This window comes from Amborella trichopoda, chromosome 4, assembly GCF_054954075.1.
Source record: "Amborella trichopoda isolate Santa Cruz 75 chromosome 4, AtrichopodaSantaCruz75HAP2 v2.0, whole genome shotgun sequence".
Classification (NCBI taxonomy): domain Eukaryota; kingdom Viridiplantae; phylum Streptophyta; class Magnoliopsida; order Amborellales; family Amborellaceae; genus Amborella; species Amborella trichopoda.
Window position 1 is genome coordinate 230,259 of NC_142339.1, and position 24,029 is coordinate 254,287.

At 39.0% G+C, this 24,029-nt stretch overlaps 3 protein-coding genes across 5 annotated transcripts; 2 read left to right on the plus strand and 1 right to left on the minus strand.

The window, feature by feature from the left end:
* The first annotated feature begins 668 nt into the window (after positions 1-668).
* Positions 669-13,367, plus strand: LOC18439541 (transcription regulator/ zinc ion binding protein). Of its 2 annotated transcripts, none has more exons than XM_006849705.4 (4): positions 669-1,114; positions 11,636-12,277; positions 12,485-12,583; positions 12,840-13,367. In XM_006849705.4, exons 1-4 carry the CDS (start codon positions 803-805, stop codon positions 13,125-13,127), a joined length of 1,341 nt encoding a protein of 446 aa, XP_006849768.2. In that variant the 5' UTR covers positions 669-802; the 3' UTR covers positions 13,128-13,367. The 2 variants fall into 2 exon arrangements, with proteins under 2 accessions (XP_006849768.2, XP_088720289.1); XM_088864163.1 differs by lacking the exon at positions 669-1,114 and adding an exon at positions 2,657-2,871.
* A 1,145-nt stretch (positions 13,368-14,512) lies between these two features.
* LOC18439540 (RNI-like superfamily protein) lies at positions 14,513-17,316 on the plus strand. The gene has a single exon (XM_006849704.4). The coding sequence runs from the start codon at positions 15,464-15,466 to the stop codon at positions 17,066-17,068; it is 1,605 nt and encodes a 534-aa protein (XP_006849767.4). The 5' UTR covers positions 14,513-15,463; the 3' UTR covers positions 17,069-17,316.
* Positions 17,317-21,147: 3,831 nt separating this feature from the next.
* LOC18439539 (pollen receptor-like kinase 3) lies at positions 21,148-23,592 on the minus strand. 2 transcript variants are annotated; one of them, XM_006849703.4, is made up of 2 exons: positions 22,278-23,592; positions 21,148-22,123 (listed from the first exon to the last, which is right to left on the minus strand). In XM_006849703.4, exons 1-2 carry the CDS (start codon positions 23,533-23,535, stop codon positions 21,447-21,449), a joined length of 1,935 nt encoding a protein of 644 aa, XP_006849766.1. In that variant the 5' UTR covers positions 23,536-23,592; the 3' UTR covers positions 21,148-21,446. The 2 variants fall into 2 exon arrangements, with proteins under 2 accessions (XP_006849766.1, XP_088720291.1); XM_088864165.1 differs by having other exon boundaries at positions 22,230-23,592.
* Positions 23,593-24,029: the final 437 nt, after the last annotated feature.

The window sequence follows — 24,029 nt, forward strand, 5'->3', positions numbered from 1 at the left end:
TTTATATTAATTAATGGATACTTAATCTGTTTAGAGAAATTTAAGACTCTTCACAATATTGATCGTGACTTCAAGATGTATGGACATGAGAAAAAATGGATTTCAACTATTAAATATAGTGCATATTGTATTGCATTTTCAGATTATCAAATTTTAAGATTTTCAGATTATCAATTTTAGATGGGTGAAGTTTCTAAAGGGCGTAGGCATTATGAAAACATAATAAAGTCTCACCCCAAATCCTCTTTTGAAAAGCACTTTCAACAATAGAAATCTCCATGATAGATTTAAATCAATTTTCAATATCGACAATATTATTTGAAACTCTTTAAAACTCAAAAAATAGAACAGAACTATGAACACTTAATTTTAGGGTTAAATAGACGGTCTAGATAATTTGTTATAATATATACGATTTTTTAGAGCTTAACATCCTAATTGTTTTTTCGACTAATATGTTCAAGCCGAGATAATCACCGTAAAGGTTTTCGATGTTTGACTTGTAATTTTTGATAAATTATGAGATGAGATTTTATTTATTTTGATAGAGTTGCGGCCCTATCAATCATTTTCCTTTATAGATAGGCTCCACTTACGCTGCTTTTTATTTTTTTGATTTAATTTTAGAACATCCATAAAAAAAAAAACATATAATCATGACTGCGAATAACTGTAAATAGAGGGTTCAACTCTTATAACTATCAAACGATAAATTTCTCATAAAATTAAGAAAATCAATTAGTACCATTTCCGCTGAGTTCTTTTGCCTTTTCGATTAATTTGCCCTTTTGACGGTCTACATATGTTTTCGATTAATATTTTAACTCTTAAGGCGGTCTTTTATGTCTGCTTCAAAGGGACACCGAAGCCAGGGATTTTTGGCCTTCGACTTGAAACCCCCGCATACTACGTAGAGAGAGAGAGAGAGAGAGAGAGAGAGAGAGAGATGGGTTGTTCAGAAACGACGGGTTCATGGCTGGAGAGTGCGTTGCTTCAACTCAGGAGCTCTGGGAGTGGGAATGGGGCTGGGATTGAGATAGACGACGAGGTTATATCAGGCCTCGTTTCTTACTGTGAACGCGCTCCTCCCCAAGATGCCAAGGAGTTCCTCACTGTAATTCATACCTCTCTCTCTCTTCTTTCCTTGTTACCTGAAATTGAATGCTCCTTTGTTCTGTTTCTTTCACATTTTATTGTGTTTTCTTTTGGTTTATGTGTTTATCAAACGTGATCGGTTGTCGGGGTGATCTCGTATTTGCGTTTTCATCTTTTTTGGGTCGTGTGTTTACTTGATGTCAATGGTTATTTCTTTATTGGGATGATGTCGTTTTGGGGTTTTCTGGCGTTTTCCTTACCCTGCAGAAAAAAAAAACTTCAATTTAGAAATGGGGTTAGGGTGGAATCCTTGTTACTCATTTCCTCTATCTTTTCCCTATTGATTATGTCTTGCAATATAACCGAAGTAGTAATATGCAATGGCTTGGTCATCTTTGTCTTTCTTTGCGTCAGATCAAGAAGATCATCTGCACCCGAAATTTTCTTAATGGAAACCCTCTTACAGGCATTGGAGGCCATACAGTCCACTTAGAACTCTCTCTAGTTTTGGCCCCACCTCTGGGCTATCTCCCAGTTGCTTTCACCTTTTTTGCAATGGTATTTCAGCACCATATATTCGAAATATGGGACTCTTTTTGAATGGCCTTTTACAAAAAGAAATATTGATTTGGTTTGATGAATCATCTTTTCATCAGTGATATTGGTATGAACATCAAGATTGTTCCTTCTCTAGGAGTTTAGATTTATATATGCTCCTCGCCCATGGTGCTTCGACATTTGTAAATATGTAATCCTTCTATCTTCTTTCCTATTCTATAATTGCATCTCAAGTTTTATATACTTCTCTAATCACTTATAATTAATATATGTATCTAGAGATATCCCACCATCCGATCTTGACCAGATGGCTAGGAGTGAGGTGAAACCAGTTTTATAAGCTGACAAACATTGCTGGTGCCATCCTGACGTTGGTCTTAGCTCACTTCCTGCCATCTGATCTGTGGGACTTCAAAGACACATACTTATTGAGTGTACACAAGTGGAAAGGTTTCCCTATTATTAATGCCTCTGTATTTTATGTACAGACCGTGTTCTTCATCTACCTTGACCCTATTATGACTGGATATTCTGTAGACACCTCATTGATACCCTTATTGGATACTGTCAAATATTTTTTTGAAGTATCTTGCGGCAGCCACAATTATTCAAACCATTTGCTAGTATCCATGTGTCGCAGCCAGGAGTTCCATTGCTCATGTTATTGACATAATAAGAGATGAACTATTTGTACTAGTTCCTCATCATGAATGTTGGGAGTTTCTTGAGGCATATTGAATTCTAATCATTCAGTACAAATGGAGAAATGAAACTCCCTAAACAGTCCTTTGACTATTAAATAGAAAAAGACCTTTTTTAATTTCTTAATCACTAAAATGCAATATGAAATATGGCATATTACACTTAATTCGATTAGATTCTGCAAAATTTAAGGCAATTTTTGTTATCAATCTTTCTATTGTTAATTGAGGAGGGCTTATGAATGGAAAATTGGAGATGTACATGAATTGTATTGTATGCTAACCACTAAAGGAAAGCATAGGAAGGAGCGTGATTTGCCAGATACCGTTTTGCTCAAGAGATAAGAAGAAGAGTCTTTTCCTTATCAAACTAAGGTGGAGTTTACAGTTGGGGTGCCAGAATCCAGCAAGTCACACTGGAAGGCAAACAAGCAGAGGTCTTATGTGAAAAGTTATTCAGGCTTTGTACATGATGCTTTCATGTGATCGAAGTCATTTCTAATAAATTTATCAGAAGGTAGTGTGAATTGTTAAGGTCATCCTTTTTAGATGGATTTTGAGAGTCTCTAGAATTAAGATTATTCATTATTGGGGTTGGTTTAGAGTCTGGAATCTTGAGTCGGAGGTAAATTCTTTTTAATATATGATAGTTTTGATATAATTTTTTCTTTTGAATGTTTTAGGAAGGCATTAAGAGATGTAGTTTTACTCTGTATAATGTTGTGCTTCATAAATTGGACTCTCAACTTGGACCTTTTTCTATTTATTGGTAAATGACTCTCAATAATAGCCTTGATGGAATCGTTAATATGTGGTGCATTATATGCTAGTTTCGTGATATTAACTTATATGGTATCACAACTTTGCATGATATTCTACTCTAGAATCGAACAAGCATGATTATGTAGCAAAATTTTTGTCATATCATTTGTTCAGAGTTCAGGCCACCATTGTTAGGACTCTGGTCTTTCATTGCTGGATAGTTCTACATCTATGATTGAGAAATAGGAATAAGTTATGGAACAGCCGCTAACTTTGAAGATATTGGTTCATGGGGATATCCTCCTTACTCAACTTTTGAATGCCCTTGATATACACTCTTTAGATAGACAAATAACCTTATATTTCTTTATGATTGGTACATTGAATACTACTACTTCATAGGAAATTTGGGGCAACTTTGGTTATCTTTCGTTTTGTTGATTATTAAGGAGTGTTTATATCAGAAAAATACGAGATGTTTGTGAATTGTATTGTATGCTAATCTTTTGGTCTAATAAGGATGAAGACCTTAAAATTTCGCTTAAATCTTCCCAAGCCCGGGTAAAGGAGGTGGGTTGCATTAGGTAGACAGCCAACGTAAACTTTGCTCTATCTTATCATGAATTCTGGACCTATGTTAGTATGTTATGTTTTATTGTTGGTGTGACCCTTGATAAAGAAGAATGGAGGAACAAGATTCATGTAACCGATCCCAAATAATTGGGATAAGACTTGGATGATGATGTATTGAATGCCAATCTTTAAAGGAAAGCACACGAAGCAACATGATTTATGTGGATACAATTTTACTCGAGATAAAAAGGGGAAAATTTTACTTGTCAAGCTAAAGTGGAGTTTTCAGTTGTGAGTGCTGGAATCTTGCAAGCACATTGGAAATCAATCAAGCGGAATTGTGAGAAATGTTATTTGTTATTTGTTTTTTGTACATGATGTTTTTTTTTAAGTAAAATTGATTGTATTAATAAGTACTGTATAATTTGCAAAAGGCTGTACCTAAACAAAATGGAGACTAATTGTACAAAAACCAAAAGCGAAAGAAGAAAACCAAGTGGAAAATCCCCCATGACATTACAAGAGAGGGCTGAAGGCCAGTAATCTTGCCCTTACCATGATGGGAATCCAATTGCGTGTGATTGTTGTATACAATTGAAGCCTGGTTTTCGGGAGCGGGAGCTGGTGCAAGAGCTCGGGTAGACCCATGGTTGAAGCTTCTTGCCCTTACCGGATTGTTTTTGAGTGAAGTTGACAATATATATACATATTATGCATATATGGAATCAAACAAGCATGATTTTGGAGCCGGAATTTTTTGAGTGAAGTTGACAATATTATTTATTTATTTATAAATTCTTTGATTGGTCTGACCTGTGAACTGGTCCTGACTGGTGCCTTCACTGGTTTAATCACCGGTCCGGTCTTAAGTTCCTTACAATATGTGGTTCTTTTCAAGATTGGACTCTCTATTCTGACCTTTGGCAAATGTCTCAATTCGTACATAGATGGAATTGCTATGCTGATGTGCTAGTCTATGATACCAAATTGAATGTTGTCACAGCTCTATGCATGACATTCTACTTTGGTTTCAAAGAAGTATGATTATGGAGCCAGATTGTTTATTAGTAAATTTAACTGAATATATATATATATATATATATACCAATAACACGCCAAGATCTAACTTTACTTTTATCTTAATAACATTGAAAATACTGTTACTTTTATCTTAATAACATTGAAAATACTGTAGTATAGTCTAGTAGAGAACGTAAAAGTGTAGTATAGTATAAAAAGCAGCACAGAATGATGATAAGAGAAATTACAGAGATGTCTACTATAATCCAAGTAGTATGAATACTGTTTCGAATTTTTATGCTAAAAATTAATTTAAATTGCATATAAACAAGCTTTATTTCACAGAGTTCAAATAGGTACAGGAACAAAGATGACTTATAACAAATCACTTACAATTTACAAATGCAGTAACTTGAAAAGAGTGCCCATTCGTCCGGACAGAACGAAGGTACTTTATGCAAATTACAATCACACATCTGTGTACATCGTATAAACAAAAGAAGTATGAAAAGATCTTACTCGATAAAGGCTTGCCTCAGAGAAGAGAAGTCGGCAGAGCTTTCAGGAGAATGCTTTGAGTAAGTAGGGAAGAGAGAGGAGATTGCAGAGAAGAGATCGCAGAGATGGAGATTTCGACCTGTTTTTGAATGAAGGTTTTGAGGGATTTTTATAGAGGAGTGGAGGAGCTGAGGTGGAAGATTCGATGAAGCTGAAAGAGAAAGGGAGGAGACATAAAGTCGAGATAAACGCGGAGAAGCTGAGGTGGAAGATTCGATGAAGATAAGAGAGGTGACGTAAAGTCGAGATAAAAGGATAAAAAGAAGGGATGTGACGTAAAGTAGGAAAGATGCGATAGAAAAAGAAGAGAAGACGTAAAACCAAAAGCTGGACTTGACATAAAGTAAAAAAGCAAAGGTATCTTGCGCAGTGTCTTTTGTCGGTCATTGATAGCTTTTTTGTCGTTTTCTTGTACGGCGGCATTTCTTTTGCGGTGGTCGGAGCTTCTTTTGTGGTGAGCTTTCTGACAACATCTCTTGAGGTGGCAGGAGCATCTTACTTTTGAAAATCTTTATACAGTAAGTCGAAAATCTTTGTACAGGAAATCTTTGTACAAGATATGGACAAGCTTTTGTACAGAAACTTAGTGGCTTTATTCGGGCCTTTGGCTGAACTCATCTTCTATTTGTTCGGGTTGAGAGGTAGCATCTGAAGCTTCTTCTTCAATTATTTTTAACAGTTGGGTTTCAAGTTCTTCTTTTGTAGCTCTTGGGTTTTGCTTACGCATTTGTCTGATATATTCGGCGAATTTATTTGGGTCAAATTCAGGAGTATTATTAGTCTGATACTCAGTAGGAGAAGGAGGTATTCGTTTCAGTCTAATTGAGTTTGGATCCATACTGAATACATCCCACCATTTGACAAATATTCGTTTTCCCAATCGAGGGATATACTCATAATTATTGCTGGTATTTTCAGAGAGGCCATATTCCCATTTGAGAATCCAAGGTATTTGGTGTATTGCCATAACGTACATTTGGATTCTCAAATGGGAATATGATCTCTGTGAAAATACCAGCAATAATTATGAGTATATCTCTCGATTGGAAAAACGAATATTTGTCAAATGGTGAGATGTATTCAGTATGCATCCAAACTCAATTAGACTGAAACGAATACCTCCTTCTCCTACTGAGTATCAGACTAATAATACTCCTGAATTTGACCCAAATAAATTCGCCGAATATATCAGACAAATGCGTAAACAAAACCCAAGAGCTACGAAAGAAGAACTTGAAACCCAACTGTTAAGAATAATTGAAGAAGAAGCTTCAGATGCTACCTCTCAGCCCGAACAGATAGAAGATGAGTTCAGCCAAAGGCCCGAATAAAGCCACTAAGTTTCTATACAAAAGCTTGTCCATATCTTGTACAAAGATTTTCGACTTCCTGTATAAAGATTTTCAAAAGTAAGATGCTCCTGCCACCTCAAGAGATGCTGTCACCTAAAAGAAAGCTCACAGCAAAAGAAGCTCCGGCCACCGCAAAAGAAATGCCGCCATACAAGAAAACTACAAAAAAGCTATCAATGATCGACAAAAGACACTGCGCAAGATACCTTTGCTTTTTTACTTTATGTCAAGTCCAGCTTTTGGTTTTACGTCTTCTCTTCTTTTTCTATCGCATCTTTCCTACTTTACGTCACATCCCTTCTTTTTATCCTTTTATCTCGACTTTCCGTCACCTCTCTTATCTTCATCGCATCTTCCACCTCAGCTTCTCCGCGTTTATCTCGACTTTATGTCACCTCCCTTTCTCTTTCAGCTTCATCGAATCTTCCACCTCAGCTCCTCCACTCCTCTATAAAAACCCCTCAAAACCTTCATTCAAAAACAGGTCGAAATCTCCATCTTTGCGATCTCTTCTCTGCAATCTCCTCTCTCTTCCCTACTTACTCAAAGCATTCTCCTGAAAGCTCTGCCGACTTCTCTTCTCTGAGGCAAGCCTTTATCCAGTAAGATCTTTTCATACTTTTTTTGTTTATACGATGTACACAGATGTGTGATTGTAATTTGCATAAAGTACCTTCGTTCTGTCCGGACGAATGGGCACTCTTTTCAAGTTACTGCATTTGTAAATTGTAAGTGATTTGTTATAAGTCATCTTTGTTCCTGTACCTATTTGAACTTTGTGAAATAAAGCTTGTTTATATGCAGTTTAAATTAATTTTTAGCATAAAAATTTGAAACAGTATTCATACTACTTGGATTATAGTAGATATCTCTGTAATTTCTCTTATCATCATTCTGTGCTGCTTTTTATACTGTACTACGCGTTTACGTTCTCTACTAGACTATACTACAGTATTTTCAATGTTATTAAGATAAAAGTAACAGTATTTTCAATGTTATTAAGATAAAAGTAAAGTTAGATCTTGGCGTGTTATTGGTATCATAGATATATATATATATATATATATATATATATATAGGGTAGCGATTTCATGCAACGGTTGTATGGTAATATAATGAAACAACCTCAAAAAGTTAGACCCATTTGTTTGATCCAAATTTTAAAATATACACTCTTTTCATTCTAATGAACAATCACAAAAAAGAAAATTTTGAAAACGCAACCTGGAAAGTATGTTTTTAGCCCAATTGATATAGTTCGTCCATTCTGGTGAGTTGCTTAGATCTAGGCCTTAGAATGATCTTTTTTCTTTCCAAAATTTTTAGATAGTTTTATTATCATTAGATTAACAATATTAAAAAAAAAGGATGTTGAATTCATAAAGGCCTAGATCTTGAAATTCATCAAATGGACGGTCTAGATTCATTGTTGTAGGGGACTCATTTTGACCATATATAGGGTGCAAATTAGTTTTTCTTTTTTAGATTTGATTATTGAGATGTAGAGAGTGTGTGTGCAAAATTTTGGATCATACAAATACCACAAATCTGGTTTTCTAGAAGTGTGGTTGCATTATACTATGATACAACCATTGCATGAAATCATTGCCCATATATATATATATATATATATATATATATATATATATATATATATATATATATATATATATATATATATATATATATATATATATATATATATATATATATATATATATATATATATCACGAACATACTAGTTATGTAGCGGTCGAAAAGCGCACGGCGTCCAATTTTTTAGGACAGTGATGAGCCTATGGGCGAAACGCTATTCATTTTCTTCCATAGGCGTTGCGTAGTCTCCTCCTATATATATATATATAGGAAAAGAAGGGATTAGCCCACTAGCTCATATGAACATATGAGCCCAACGGCCCAAATTGAATCTGGGCCGATTTGACGATCACGGATGTTTGATAGTGCTTGAATTTTATTTATTTTTCTACAGATCCAAATCAGTTGAAATTTTAAGTGTGTTCTTCTCATCAAGGCGCACTTAATAAAAATATAAAAAAAATTATTCATGAAAACAAAAAGAACAAAATACCCCCAAAATGTTTTGGGGGTATTTTGGTCAATTTATATCATGTAAAATATGTTTTTGATATTTTTTGAAGATTCACCTATTTTTGATGAACATATGTCTAAAATTTCAAGTATTTGGATTTGTAGAAAAAAAACTAAAATTTAAACACTACCGGACATCCGTGATCGTCAGATCGGTTCAGATTCAATCTGGGACGTTGGGCTCATATGTTCATATGAGCTAGTGGGATAATCCCATCTTTTCCCTATATATATATATATATATATATATATATATATATATATATATATATATATATGGAATTAAAGAAGCATGATTATGGAGCCGAATTGTTTTTTGAGTAAGGTTGACAACACACACACACACCCACATGCACACTGTGTAACAATTGTAAGACATGCTATATAGATATATAACATTTTTGAGTGTACTAGTAATGGGAAAAGGCTCTACAACAAAATGTACTGGCCCATGGCCAAGCTTGAGATTATACATTATTTTACATTCATGTGGGCTTGTGTGAAAGAAAGAGCCAGGGTGGGAGGGGGAAAAGGGTGAGATGAGGGAGAGAGGGGAAGGAGGGGGTTCAGGGATGGTGGGAAGAATGACGATGAAGGAAGGGGTTCAGGGATGGTGGGACGAGTGACGATGAAGGGGGAGGGGGTGGTAGAGAGAGAGCGGTTTTTGGCTACCGTTGGCGCGTGGGCATCACTACTCAATTTTGTTTCATTGCTCCTTTTTTTGCTAATGAGTCTGCTTCCAAATTGGAGCAGGGCTGTTGTCAGGTTCTTTATACATAAGTCATGCAATCACTAGCTTTTGAGGAGATGGGAATAAGTCATGCAATGTTTGGAGTCTGGACATCGCTGGATAGTTCCTCCATTTGCAATTTAGGAATGGGAATAAGTTATGGAACAATCACTAGCTTTTGAGGAGATGTTTTCATGGGATACCTTCACTGCTTGATTTTTGAATGGCCTTGCTATGTACTCTCGATGGGGAACTTTTGTGAATATTGTTCAAACTTATTTGAAAAATGCCTGCATTTAATCTTTCCATCCTAGCTTTGGAATGTCGATATGATTCCTGCGAGAGGTCGACCTTCCATTTCGATTGGGTAATGATGATTCTTGGATTGACCAACTGGGGTTAGAATCAGCCCAAAGATGCCCAATGCCAATGAGCTTTGAATGGTGAGGCTTAATACTCAAAATCAGCCTATATTCTTGGTTGTCCTCTCAGATAACTTTTAGCTTGAGAGGATAGGAGTTCAAAGGACACACCTTCTAGGTAAAATCCTCTAGAAATTTTATTTAGTGGCTAAAAGTTCCTGTGAGGATAAATCACGTGTTATAAATTTTTGAGTTTTCCAGACAATTTTTCATGCCATCTAATAACCTTTTCTGACCTGAGGGCTTTGTAATTTGTTTTAGGTTTTAGAACATTAAAGGCTCTTTGCATTTTCCATGACATTTTTCTCTTACTATAGGCTTCTGTCTTGCCTGATGTGATTTGAAGTTTATGGGCTGAGACAAACCAGGTGAAGGAGGTCGATAATAGATATGCATATGTAGGAGTGAGAAAGTGCCAACGTTTATGGTGACTTTCTCATAAGGGAGCCTCATGCTATTGAGGGATGGGCTTTCTAGGATACGATCCTTTCATTCTACAATTCAAAGTTCATAAAACAATGGACCGTGGATGGCTGAAATGAATTTTGATGGGTTCAGAAATAATATATATTGAAGTGAGGATTGGATATTTTTTATTGCAGAAGTCGCTCTTGTCATTGATATCATGTTCTCTGTTTGAGATTTGATATTTGTTGTCATTGATATCATGTTCTCTGTTTGAGATTTGATATTTATCGCACCCCCCACCCCAACCCCACCCCGTACATGGTAGGGGACCCTTAATGTGAGATAGAAAATAGCTATCCTGATACTCTGGAGACATAAGGAAAGACATGAAGTCTTTCTTTCGGAAGCTAAAACTGCTCAAGAACAGTTCATTTCCTGTTTAGAACATTGGCATGAACATCAACCAAGACCCCTGAGTTTCTTCAGAAAATATAAATAAATGGGTAGTGCATCAAAACGCATCTAACACTCAACTATTTAACATTTTACCCATTTTCAACTATTCCAACTCATGATCATGTGTATTTTGATGGTCTTTCTGAAATTAAATCAAAAGATATGCGTAAAATGTTAAACACTGCATCTCTTGGTTGCATTTTGATAGATTTCCCTGAATAAATAAAAACTTTATTGTATTATGCACACACCAAACAATATATGTTGAACAGAAAATTACATTCTGTGAATAGTTCTTTTTGGGTACTACTTTAGATTTCTATTATCTCTTTTTTGTATATGACTGTAATGGGCAGATCTTATGAGTCCCAACTTTCTTTTGTATAGGGACCCTTTTTAGGGTAGCCTAATTGTTTGAGAGGGACCTGGCCTGTGGGTCGCCCCCTCGATTTTTTGCCGAGGAACCAGGCTTGTGGGTTCCCCGATTGACTCTTGTGCTCCTCCCCTCTCCCCTTTCTATACAGCAGTTAACGTTATAAAAAAAAAAGTTTTTTTTTTGGTAATTCAGTGGGGAAGACATGCCCCTACCCGTTTTTTCAAGTAGATTAGGAGTTAGCTTTTTTGAAGGTATTAGTGGGGTGGTGTTAGTGGTGGGAATGGAAACCACAATGTGGTAACTAGGGTGTGGGGTGCTACCACCACAACCCAAGCCCCTTTCCCATTCCGTGAATAGTTGGTTTGGTAAAAAGGCAGCATCCCTGAAATGCTTTATTCTATATGCGAACTTTCGAGAAATTTTAGGAAGCATCACTAAAATGATTTATTCTATAGTGTATTACATCTGGATTCATTTGTTAATTCTGAGTTAGGAAAATTTTTTCATGTTGCAGAATATTATCACGCAGAAAGCTGGTCAATATGTAATAAATGAATATTTGCAAAGGAGGGGTTACGTGGATGTTGATGAAGGTTCCCCTCATGCTTCCAGTTCCAATTTTCATACCTATGTGAAGCCTCCTGTGGATGAACATTCTATATCTGGAACCCGAAGACCTGTGAAACATCCAAAGGAGGGAACTCCACCCACCCAGCCCAATGCAAAAAATCATAGTGCAGCTGCCCCAGTCATGAACACTCAGATCCCCAACATTCCCAAAAAGAAGAAAGGTGGTAAGGTGATTTCACTGGCAGAGGCAGCAAAGGGCTCCATTGTTTTCCAGCAAGGGAAGCCTTGTTCATGCCAAGCTCGTCGACACAATCTTGTTGGCAACTGCTTGTCTTGTGGAAAGATCGTTTGTGAGCAAGAAGGTGAAGGTCCATGCAGCTTTTGTGGTGCACTTGTGCTTCGGGAAGGAAGCACGTATGCTGGTCTAGATGATGCTCCAGTTCCTCTTTCTGAGGCTGAAGTGTTAGCGGAGGCCTTCACGAAAAGGCTTGTGGACTATGACCGTAATTCTGCTGCTCGTACGGCAGTCATTGATGACCAAAGTGACTATTATGAAATTGAAGGGAATAGTTGGCTCTCCGCAGAGGTGTGTGCATGTGTGTGTGGGATTTTTTTTTTTTTGGTGGGGGGGGGGGGAGGAGGGGGAGGGGAGGGGGTGAGAGAATTCATAGTTTCCATTCTTCGTTTTCCAATTGAAAACCTTGCCTAGATGGCTCGGCCCTTCAAACTGATTGGCAGCTGCTACTGTAATTGTGCAATTTCGACTCATTTCTGCAACCCTGGTTTGTCGTAGGACAAGGCACTTTTGCAAAAGAAACAACGAGAGACTGAAGATGCAGAACGTGCACGCCGTAATAAATTAGTGGTGACGTTCGACTTGGTCGGCCGCAAGGTTAGTGATCTTTATATTCCTTCCCCCTGTCCTTCACCGCTTGGCCACTTGATTTCCTTGACTTGATTGTTTCCATTTGTTGGGCTGTATTCTTTCTACTTGGTTGTTACTACTGGCAAACCTGTTTTTTAAGAAATGATTTATAGCTTTATATTACGAATTGTGAGTAAATTTATTGGTAGCTTTTTATATTGCAAATATCGCAATTTGGTTGATTTTATTGGCCTCTGCAATACTGTTGGTTAATCATTTCCAGGTGGTGATGAATGAGAATGAGGCATCAGAATTAGAATCGCAACATTTTATATTACGTCCTGCAATAACACCGGAGGAAAGAGAAGCGAACCGCATAATGCCAAACCCAAGTATAAGGGTTTGCCCAGAATATGTAGACCCCGGGCCTTCTGCTAGAGTAAAACCGAGCACAACGCAGAGGGGCACTCTTTGTTTGGACATAAGTGGGAGGGTGCAGTATGATTATTCCATTAAGTTGCCATCAAGTGATTCATACTCTGCCACAAGCGATGGAGACAACGGCCTGTGACAGAGGCCTGAATAGCATTGACCTTGGCAAAGGAGATAATTGTGAGTGATTGAGTAATTTCATGATTGTCTAGTGGTATTTGGAAATTCCTTTTGACACCGCCACAAAATGTTTGGTACTGCTGCCTTGGGATTTTTCTAGGTCTGAGGATCGAGCGGACAAATGTAATAGAAAATTAGAGGATGTTATCAATGGCACATTTTAGGAAATATGCAAATAAATGAAATCCTCCATTTTGTATCTGTTAGCAACAGTTGGCCATGGCCTTACACATTGGTAAGGCATTAGGAATGAGGAACAATGCAGGGCACAAAGACCGGCATATGGCAAGCTCAGTTTTGGCGAGAGACATTTGAGAGAACTTTCATAGTATCATGAAGAAAATTAAGGGAATGGTAGTGTACATATGCATACACGTGTGTTTGCACAACTAAATAATTTTGGATTTTGCGCGCGCGTGTGCGTGCAGCTTATAGCTATTTGTGTTTATATTGGTCCATGTAAGTCCAAAATATAAAAGAAAAAGTTTATATAAGGATGCAGGTTTAAAAAAGGCATGCCTCAACAATTCCATCAAAAAAGGTGGTTTTGATGGTGAAAAACTACCCAATTGATCGTTTCAACGTCGAGTCGAGATATACACGTCGAGTCGAGATATACAGATGTGAAAAGAAAAAAAAAAAAATTTAAAGTATTAAGAAATGAAAGTATAAATTATCTAGACTGTCTATTCTCATGATTGATTTTTATGTGTTTGTAGCTGTGCCTTAATTGATTAAGGTTCACACCTATATACAAATTACGCCCAAATATAAAATGAAAATATTATGGGTGTGGTTTTTATAAAGTTGCAACCTCAAACAATCTAAGGTGCACCTCCAAATTTGATCATAATATGTAATTTTGGTGTAATTTTTTTTTAGGATTATCTTAAAATCTATTTTAATCTTTAATTATAAAATTTAAAACTCTAAAAATGGATAAAATCAAGTAGATCTATAAATAAATGAAAATATTGAAAATGAAAGGTTTAAAAACAGCCTTTTCGATAGATTTTTGAGGTGCATTTGTAATTTTATATTTTAAGGTTGCAACTTTATATAAATTTTTCTATATATATATATATAATTTAAACTTCACATCTTTTCAAATAACAAAAGTTCAAGATAGTCTATTTTTTTAAAAAAGTTATTTTTGTGGGATAATTTTGTAAATATCCATCAGGGGTAATGATATTTTTGTCATCTCCATCAGGGGTAAAGTTGAAATTTTAATTGAAAGACAAAAGTATTTTACAAATAAAGTTTTAAGATGTTAATTTTTAAAATATCATTGTATTTTTTAAAAATTTTCAATAATAATAATTTTTTTAATAAAAATAATAATTATTTTGATAAATACCTACTAACTTGACTCGAGGGTTTGTATTTGGGAGGGGTCGGTAACTCACAAACTAAGCAATAATGGTGTGCATGGCAGTATTAAAGGCCCCCGGTGTCCATTGATTCAAAAGGTTGGTTTAAGTAGTAAGTGGAATCATCCGAAATGCCTGGCTTACTTTATGTGCAAGGGTGATACATGCTAAACATAGCAGTAGCAGTGGCAGTGGCAGGTGTATGATTATATGTGCGTCTATCTAGCTCAGGGAGGTACCAAGGCTTACTGCTCCGCCGTATCCTATACTCCTGAATCATATTTGATGCGTTTACAGAGACAGAGAGGGGAATCAAATTAAATTGAATGTAATGTTTTTGTGGTGGATTATCAAAGCGAAGCGGAGGATGGGGTAGTAAATGTCAAAGGCTAAAGCCTAAAGGGTGAGAAGGACCCGTCGGACCCTTTGTATTTCCCATTTCGAGGCTGCAGGTCTGTGGTCCAGCACTGATAATCCCAACACCCTTTGTCTCATGTTTTTGGTCCTCCCCTCCCCGTACACTCACCCAATCAATTATTATCAAGACGCCCTCTCTAGATTAGAGTGTGGACCACCAAACCCTCTCCTTTCTTTTTCCTTTTCCTTTAACTGTTTAAAATAAATCAATAAAACTAATCTTTAGCTTAACTAATAACTAGCATTAATGTCCAATAGATCAACCCCAACTCCTATCTATCAATTAATTGTAACCCATTTGTAATGATGTTCTCTTCCATAGATTGTGAGTATGGGCCCTATATGTGTATATATATACGTAGAGAGAGAGAGAGAGATGGAGTGGAGTAAAGACAAATGGATTGGATAGGAGAGAGGTAGCAGGAACATATTCTTGTCATATCTTCCTCTTCTTCCTCTTCTTTGCCATGAAAGGCAAGTAAAGCAGGCAGGCAGGCAGGCACAAATGGCTGCTCTGCTGCTGCATTGCCTCTATAAAGTAAGACAAGGAACGGTCCACTCTCCTCTCCTCATGCGGTGCAAATCCAGTATCCTCATAATCAGTGTGCTCTTCTTCCATGGGGTGGTGGTGGTTTGGGGGCAGGCACAAGCTCAAGCTCAAGCTCAAGCTCCCATGGATTGGACAGAGAAAGAGGCTCTCTACTCACTTATACAGGGACTGTTGGGTGAGGAGTGGAACGGCTCCCACCTTTACCCTGACCCTTGTGGCTGGACTCCCATCCAAGGTGTCTCTTGTGACCTCCTCACCACTCAGCAGCAGCAGCAGCAGCAGCTTTGGTATGTGACCTCCCTCAGCATTGGACCCATCCATGAAAACTCCCTTCGATGCCACCCCACGGCCCCCCACCTGCGTACCCGTGCTCTCTCCCGCCTTGCCCATCTCCGCTCCCTCTCCATCTTCTCTTGCTTCTTCTCTCTCAAACAAAGCTCGCCTCCTCTCGTGCTCCCCACTTCTGCTGCCGACTGGCCACCCAACCTCGAGTTCCTCCAATTCCGTCACAACCCCAGCCTCAATGGCCCCATTCCCGCGGTCCTCGGCTCACTCACGAAGCTCCGGTCTCTTGTTCTCGAGGACAACTACCTCACTGGCCCCATTCCTGCTGGCCTTGGGGACCATCTACCCGCTCTGCAGAGGCTGGTCCTCTCAGGCAATGCACTCACCGGAGCCATCCCCACCTCTCTGTCTCAGTGCAAACAGCTCCTCATCCTTGACCTCAGCTTCAACAACCTGTCTCTCTTAGGGGATCCAACCTCCCTCCCTGGGTCCCTGCTTAAGCTTGATCTGAGCCACAATCTCCTCGACACACCATTGCTGGAATTCAACCTCGGTGTCCTGTCGAGCCTCACCCTGCTTGACATGCGTGGAAACCGCATCACTGGAGGCCTTCCCGCATCGCTCTCTGGGATGCAGTCGGTGAGGGAGATGATGCTGGGCAACAACCCCATTGGGGGCTTGCTCGACATGGTTCCATGGGGGGAGTTTCAGGAGCTCGAGACTCTCGACCTCTCAAATTCAGGCTATACAGGCGACATCCCAGAATCGCTTTTCCGGCTAAAGAAGCTCAGGTTTCTGGGGCTACAGAACAACAGCCTCACTGGTGGAGTGCCAGGGAAGCTCCTAGTAGAGATGCCGAGCATGAGCAGGCTCTATCTCAATGGCAACAACCTCTCCGGGCCTCTTGAATTGCCTGTTGCTTTTTACAAGAGAATGGGTGGAAGCTTTGTGATTTGGGACAACCCCGGCCTCTGTTATTACCCTCCTCCTCTCCCTATTAACAATAACATCCAACTCATTATGCAGCCTCTTGGATTGAAGTGTTGCCCTGTTTCTCCTGCTCAAACATTACCAGATGCTTCTTCTTCTTCCTCCTCTTATGCCTATGGGTTGGGCAATGCTTCATCATCTTCTTCATATGATATGTCAAGTAGTTGTAGTGGTATTACAAGTTTGCTGCAGCAGCTTCAGCTTTTAATGGTGACATCTACTGCTCTGCTAATCTTGTTGGGTGGAACTATGGATATTGTGCGGGCAGGTTGTAGAATATTGTGATCTTTTCCTTTTTGTTTTGAGAGCTTAAACTGTCAGTTGAACCTGAACCCACCTCACCTCCTTCCATATTTTTCTTCTCTATTTTTGCTTAGCTGACATTTTGTGTAACACAACCACACTGCTCTCTGTGCTGGTTGGTTTAGGGGGTTGGAGGGCCAGAACCAGAAAGGAATAGGAAGGAATCTTTACTGTACACTCTACATATACATGCATGAGGAGGAATACACACACTCCCTACTATTAACCAAGGGAAAGAGAATCTACCATTTTGTTTTTGTGGGGTATCATCTATTTATTCTTGTGGTCGGATATTTATTTCTCTTGGTTGATATACTACTACTATATGCTATGTGTAAGGTGTAAGGTGGTCCCTTCACTTTTGCTTTTTATTTTTCTTGTATTCCGGGAATCCATTAAGATAAGATAACGATGAGAGCAGAAAGAGGAAAAGGGGTATGGTTGGTGGAGTGGGGTGGGCCGGCCGGCGATATCTTCAAGGAATGCTAAAAGACGCAGGTAAGGAATAAGGGAGGGAAGCTCGTGGATTGAGGTGAGGTGCCTTTTTAATTGGTTTGGTCTGCAACGCAATTGCATGCAGCACGCGGTTCTGTGGGTGGGGCAGCAGCTGGAGACTAAATTCACACCACCCAACCTCTCTTGCCTGCAATGCCTTTTGGACCACACCCGTCCTGCCCTGCCCAAAACTCAGGCCCTACTCGCCTTATTTGAATCTTCTTTCCTTATCTCTCTCTCTCTCTCTCTCTCTCTCTCTCTCTCTCTCTCTATATAAAAGAAGCCACTGTACAATTTCTATGAGCGCACATAGGCTCGGCACAGTCTGATATTTTCGGACTACATGGATTGAAAGACCGCAACGGATCTATTATGTCCGTTGCGGGCGGAAACCGTCATGGACAACGTGCTGTCTATTGCGGCTCCGTTTAATAAAATGGCATGTCTGTAGCGGGGTGATACACGGTCCAAAATTGCTTATAGGCATTTTTAAGAGTTTTTCATATAGGTCCTGAACAATCAAAATAAGGCTGAGGCCGTAAACAATCAAAATAAGGCGTGCCTTCAAATCATAATCATCATGGATTTTTTTCAATTAATTAGGGTTGGCCATATAGGATCAAAATTCATGATAAATTTTGGTAAAATTTTACGTTAGTTATCTACCTAACACAACTCAATTTCTTTATTTGAGAAGAGAATTAAGAGTTTTTTAACATCGAAACAACCTCTTTTAATGAAATTTTTAGATACGTCTTAATTTGCTTATTAAGGAATTTACGCTTATATATATATTTTTTCTTTTAAACACACACAAATGCTTGTAAATGAATTTTTATAATACTTTGCTCATAGTTTGTCGTTTTGTTTTTATCTTTAGATCTAGACGATCAATTAAAAGATATTTCGTTCGTTATATTTTTGAAGTGCACCTTACTTCTATAATATGAGGTGGCAATCTTACATAAAGCTTTTCTTATATATGTATAAACACGTCAGTCCAGACCCACACTTTTTTAGTTAGCAGTAACACCATATCGAGGCATCCTGACACACTCCCATACCCCTCCACCCACCTTACTTTATGCACAAAAAGGGCGTGGACCACTGGCCTCTATTTTTTACTCTACTTATGCTAAAGTCTAAGCAAGTAAGTCAAAGTCACCCTCCTCACACAAAGGGAGTGGACCACTGCCCTCTATTTTTTACTCTACTTTTGCTGAAGTCTAAACAAGTAAGTCAAAGTCACTTTTAACTTATGTTAAATTAGATTGCAATTAGATTTTTTTTAGTGTTCAACAAAATTCAAAATTTTTTATTTTTTTATATTTTGAGTCAAATCAACGGCAGTCTAATAACTACTCAATTTGAGATTGGAGATGAACAAGAGTGTTTGTGACGTCATTGTACCCAAAAAAAAAAAAAAATCTCCTTGTATGTTTTTTTATATAATATATATTATTATTTTAATGAGAAATGATCTAATACAACCATTTCTCTAGAAAATCATATTTTTGGCATTTGTATGGCCTTAAATTTTGTACACACATTCTCTTCATCCTCATAATCAATCCTACGAAGAAAAAAATTCAAGATCTAGTGAACTTCAAAGAATAAAAATTTATAATCAATCCTAAATAGGGTCAAAATTAGTACCCATCCAACAATGAATCTCGACCATCCATTTAGTGAACTTCAAGATCTAGGCCTTAACAAATTCAAAATCACTTTTTTTCTTTTTAACATTATTGATGATAACCCTATATAAAAATTTTGGGAATAAAAAGATTCCATCTAAGGCCTATATCTAACCACTTCAATAAAATGGACGGTTTATAGTAATTGGGCTAAATTGAAAATTTTCTAGAGCATTTTTTCAAAATTTTCCTCTTTTGTGATTGTTTTTCAAAATGAAAAGAGTATACATTTAAAATAATGTCTCAAGATTAAATAGAGACCATCTAATTTCTAGAGGGTGAGATCTAAAGGTTAGAAAAGTTAAAATTCAAAAAAAAAAAAAAATTTGAGAATAATCATCTAGTTAGGGGTTTTCAAATTTTAATATTGAAAAAATCCTCCCAAATCGATCTTTTAACCAATGGAGTGAATATACACTATGCTTATGTGGAAGTATGACATATACATTCAAATCAAAATGCATCCGTAGGATTATTATTTATAAATAAAACATCAGGAATACAAGCTTCATAACAAGTCATTGTGACATTGCATCCTATTCTTATCTAATTGAAAGGTTCCCTCTTTGCAAAAGAAATTGGAAATTTACTTCCACAGGCTTGTGACAACTTTGAAGGTTCTACGTCACATGGGACTATCTGCTGTACCACCAAATAGTGATGTGAATAAGAGAAACCATTTGTTTTTGCCAATTGCTCCACATACAAGTATAATGGTCAATAAAATTTATTATTTCTCAATACTTAGGTGAATATGGATAAAAGAATGAAAACAGAGTGAAACTAAAATAACAGAAAAGTAGAAATTCTATGGTTGCTTAATTCTATTTTAATTGAATCCTAATAAGCACCTTGGCAATGAATACCATTTCCACTAAATGGGAGTAAATGTGTTTCACTGATTTACGTATGGACCCGAAAACTTTACTTAAAATATAAAATGCTTTGTTTATAGGTGAAAATCACAAGGGAGTTCGGTCAAACTATATTTTTTATTTTTGTCAAAATTACCTTTTGGTTTGAGGATGCCGTATTTTGACTCTTTTTTTTTTTAAATATTATTATAGTAGCGCAGTGCCCCAAGCTTTAGGGGCAGTGCCTAGGTGGTCCGAGGTTAGACCGCTCTCTGGACTCAACATAACTCAGTTCCGGGACGGTCCGATGTCCCTATCCTCAGACCGCTCTTTATTTCTTATTTTTTAAGATAAGCAGCAGTCTAAAGACGGAGATCTCGGACCGCTCAGCATCGGTCTGAGGATTCTAACCTCAGACCGCCTGGGCACTACCCTTAAAGCTTAGCGCACTGCACTACTATAAAAAAATACTAAAAAAAAATGAAGTCAAAATGCTGATCCTTAGATCGAGAGGCAATTTTGAAAAAATAAAAAACATGAGGTCCGACCTTTCTTGTAATTTCTCCTTATAAATAGAGCATTTCCTATTTTAGATAAGATTTTTGGGTCCATACGTAAAACACTCTATGGGCCGGAATATTGGGCGAACAAAAAAATAGCATACCCATGGAATTAGTGTATTGAAGATGAGGATGTTGAGATGGAAGAGTGGCATGACAAGAAGGGATATGATTCGAAAGAATTTAGATGTAGTACCAATAAGCGATAAAATAAGATAGAGTAGATTTAGGTGGGCTGGCCATATGAGGCCCCAACCAAGTATAACACCTGTTAGGAGGTACGAGGGGAAAGATTGGAAAAAGTAAGAAAGTAAACTAAAAAAAGACGTGGTTAGGAGTAGTCCTAAATGATACAGAGACTTATGGCATCATTGAGTATATGACTTTTAATAGAGCAGAATGTTCATGTAACCGATCCCAATAAATTGGAAAAATACTAAAATGAAGATGATAACGAGAGTAGAAAACACTTTTTAAATCAATCTCAATAATGACAATAAACAATCGGACGATGAATTTACCACGAGAGAGATCCTAAGTATGTAAGATGAATGAATGCTTGGGTGTTCCTGAGTGTGGCAGGTGACAAGCCTGCTATGTTACAATGTCTCGTGGCCCTTCCTGTCTGTGTACACGGTTGCATACGCCCCCTAACTCACTCACATGAGCTTGCAAGGAAGGAAAATTTGCCATCCACCACGAACTTCATCAAAGAAAGAAAGAATGAATGAATGGAAAGAAAGAATCGTGAAATTTAGGAGATGCCAAAGCCAGCATTTTCTTGTTGGCGCCACTCGTTATGGTTGCGGCGCGCAGAGATCTGGCGGCGCGAGTGGCCACTGCCACTAGACTCACCATCCTCCCTTATCTCCTCTATCCTCCGCTCCACCTCCCACATGTCCGGCCTATCCTCCGGGTTGGGCTCTGTGCATGCCAAACCAATGTGTAAGACCCTCACCATCTCTCTCGATGACCCCCTCGAACTACTACTGAGGATATCAGGATCAATGACCTCCATAGCCTTGTTCTCAGACACAGCGGAGCTCACCCACCAGGGGAGGTCGGTTCCCCCCTTCCCAGAATTCAAATACTGCGAGGGGAACTTCCCCGTTAGGACCTCCAGAATCACGATGCCAAAGGCCCAGATGTCTGATTTGGGTGATACTTGCCGGAGTTCGATGAATTCTGGGGACCTGTATGCGGCAAGGGCCTGAACTGCGAGATTAGGGTCCGCGAGCGGTGCAAACCCAAAGTCCGTGAGGAGTGGCTCAGCCTCTGAGTCGATGAGGATGTTGGAGGACTTGAGGTGGCCATGGGGGACATCAGAGGAAATGAGCTCTCTGTGGAGGTAAGACATTCCTCGAGCGATCCCTCGGATGATTTTCAGGCGTGTCGGCCAATCCAACGAAGCCTTGCCGGGCCCTCGATCTCCTGTAGCAAAGATTTTCATGGAATCAGCCATTAAGTAGAAAGATTTTTAACAAAGAAAACATTAATTAAGGAAATCATAAGAGGTTTTTTGGAGGACCAGAATTGCCTTTGGTTTTTCAATTCGATGATTCCCATACTAATGATGCTTATTTACCGTGGAGAATGTATAGCAAGCTCCCGTTGCCCACATAGTCGTACACCAAGAGCTTCTCCTCCATCCTGTAGTGATACGCCAGGGGCGCCATGATATTCCGGTGGCGCAGCCGGCCGAGCCGCCGCATCTCTGCCTCAAACCCATCCTGCCCTGCTCCCTCCATCTCCCTCAGCCTCTTCACCACCACCACTTTCCCTGTTCCCATCACGGCCTTGTACGACGATCCGAAACTCCCAGTTCCTAGGATTTCGGCCGCCGCCTTCATCAAATCTGTCATCCTGAATGCCTCCTTCTCTCCGTTGACAAACACGAGAGACGCTCCCCCTCCTGGTGGCGCGGCAGCCCTCGGCTCCGCCTTCCTCTCCTTTCCACCCAATGACTCCATTCCTCTGGGTATATGTCCTGGCTGTCCTTTAGACACCCTTCGAAGAGCTATCACCCCCACCATCACTATCAGCAATGCCAATCCTACGACTACCATCATCGTGCGCTGGTGACCTAAATCACTCGATTCTGCTGCCTCCGACTCCATCTCTGCACAGACTTCATCGAGAGGGCCACCGCACAACTTTACATTTCCGGCAAAGGCTCCCATCCCAAATTTGGCTAGATTGGCAGGTACTTGCCCCTGGAGGAGGTTCTCCGAGACGTTGAAGGACTTGAGGCCCGTCTGGTTCATCGTCGGAATCGTACCGGAAAACTGATTGCCTTCAAGGTGGAGCTCGAGCAAGTGGTTTAGAGATCCAAGAGATGTCGGGATCTCGCCAGAGAACTCGTTCCCGTCGAGCCATACCTTCTTCAGGGAATTCATATTGGAGAAGAAAGCCGTACGAATTTCTCCTGTGAACTGATTCCTCGACAAGTAGAGGGATTTCAAGGCCCCCAGCTTGTCAAAGGCCGGCATAGGCCCCGAGAGCAGGTTCCTCACCAAACTCACACTTCGAAGGCCATGGAGACCGGCAAGGGCAGAAACATCAATTTCCCCAGCAAGGCTAAGGTTACCGAGGCGAATGCCACTGACGATCCCACTGTAGCAGACAACCCCAACCCATGTACCGTTTCGAGAGCAAGGATCGCTGCTATTCGGGGCCCAAGAGCTCAAGGCCCCAAGAGGATCCTCGATAGACTTTTTAAATTTGAGGAGAGCTTCGGCTTCCGACAATGAAAGAGCACCGGAAAACAGTAGGGAGAGGAAAAATAAGCTGGAAATATGTCGGAAAATGCCGTTTTTCTGCCGAAAAAGAAGAGCAGCGGCCATGGTGAAGTGGGGAATAGGGAGGAGAGGGGCCGCTGCTCTTGGTAGAGTTTTTTCTGCATGATTTTGGTGATGGGGTGGTTGAGATGACAAAGAAAAACGGGAAAGAAGGTCAGAATTTCGGTTGACCGGTTCATTAGAATGAGCGGTCACCCGGATAATCAGTGCGATTAAAGTTTTGTAATTCAAATTAGGTGATTATTAAGCTTTTTTTTTTTTTTTTTTTTTTTACTGTTGTCAAATTAGTTTAGCTTGGCTCTAAGCCTTCGGAAGCACGTTGGGGTAAATTAGGGGGGAGTTGAAACAGCTCGACACTTGGCTTCTCCTTCTTCTTCTCTTTCTCTTTCTCCTTCTCCTCCTCCCTTTCTTCTCCTCCTATTTCTTCTCCCTCCTCCTCCTTCTAAAGTACACCCACCAAAATAATATATGAGCGGTGTAAAAATAAAAATCCAAAAATTTTATTTTTTAAAATTTTATTTCAGTTTTTTATATCCAAA

Excerpts from the sequence above, each read along its gene's own strand:
- LOC18439541 (XM_006849705.4), top strand. The coding sequence starts at position 803 with ATGTTTTCGATTAATATTTTAACTCTTAAGGCGGTCTTTTATGTCTGC. Across the intron at positions 12,278-12,484 it reads ATAGTTGGCTCTCCGCAGAG|GACAAGGCACTTTTGCAAAA; the intron begins GTGTGTGCATGT and ends GGTTTGTCGTAG. Across the intron at positions 12,584-12,839 it reads TCGACTTGGTCGGCCGCAAG|GTGGTGATGAATGAGAATGA; the intron begins GTTAGTGATCTT and ends AATCATTTCCAG.
- LOC18439540 (XM_006849704.4), top strand. The coding sequence starts at position 15,464 with ATGGCTGCTCTGCTGCTGCATTGCCTCTATAAAGTAAGACAAGGAACG.
- LOC18439539 (XM_006849703.4), bottom strand. The coding sequence starts at position 23,535 with ATGGCCGCTGCTCTTCTTTTTCGGCAGAAAAACGGCATTTTCCGACAT. Across the intron at positions 22,124-22,277 it reads CTTGCTATACATTCTCCACG|GAGATCGAGGGCCCGGCAAG; the intron begins GTAAATAAGCAT and ends TCTTTGCTACAG.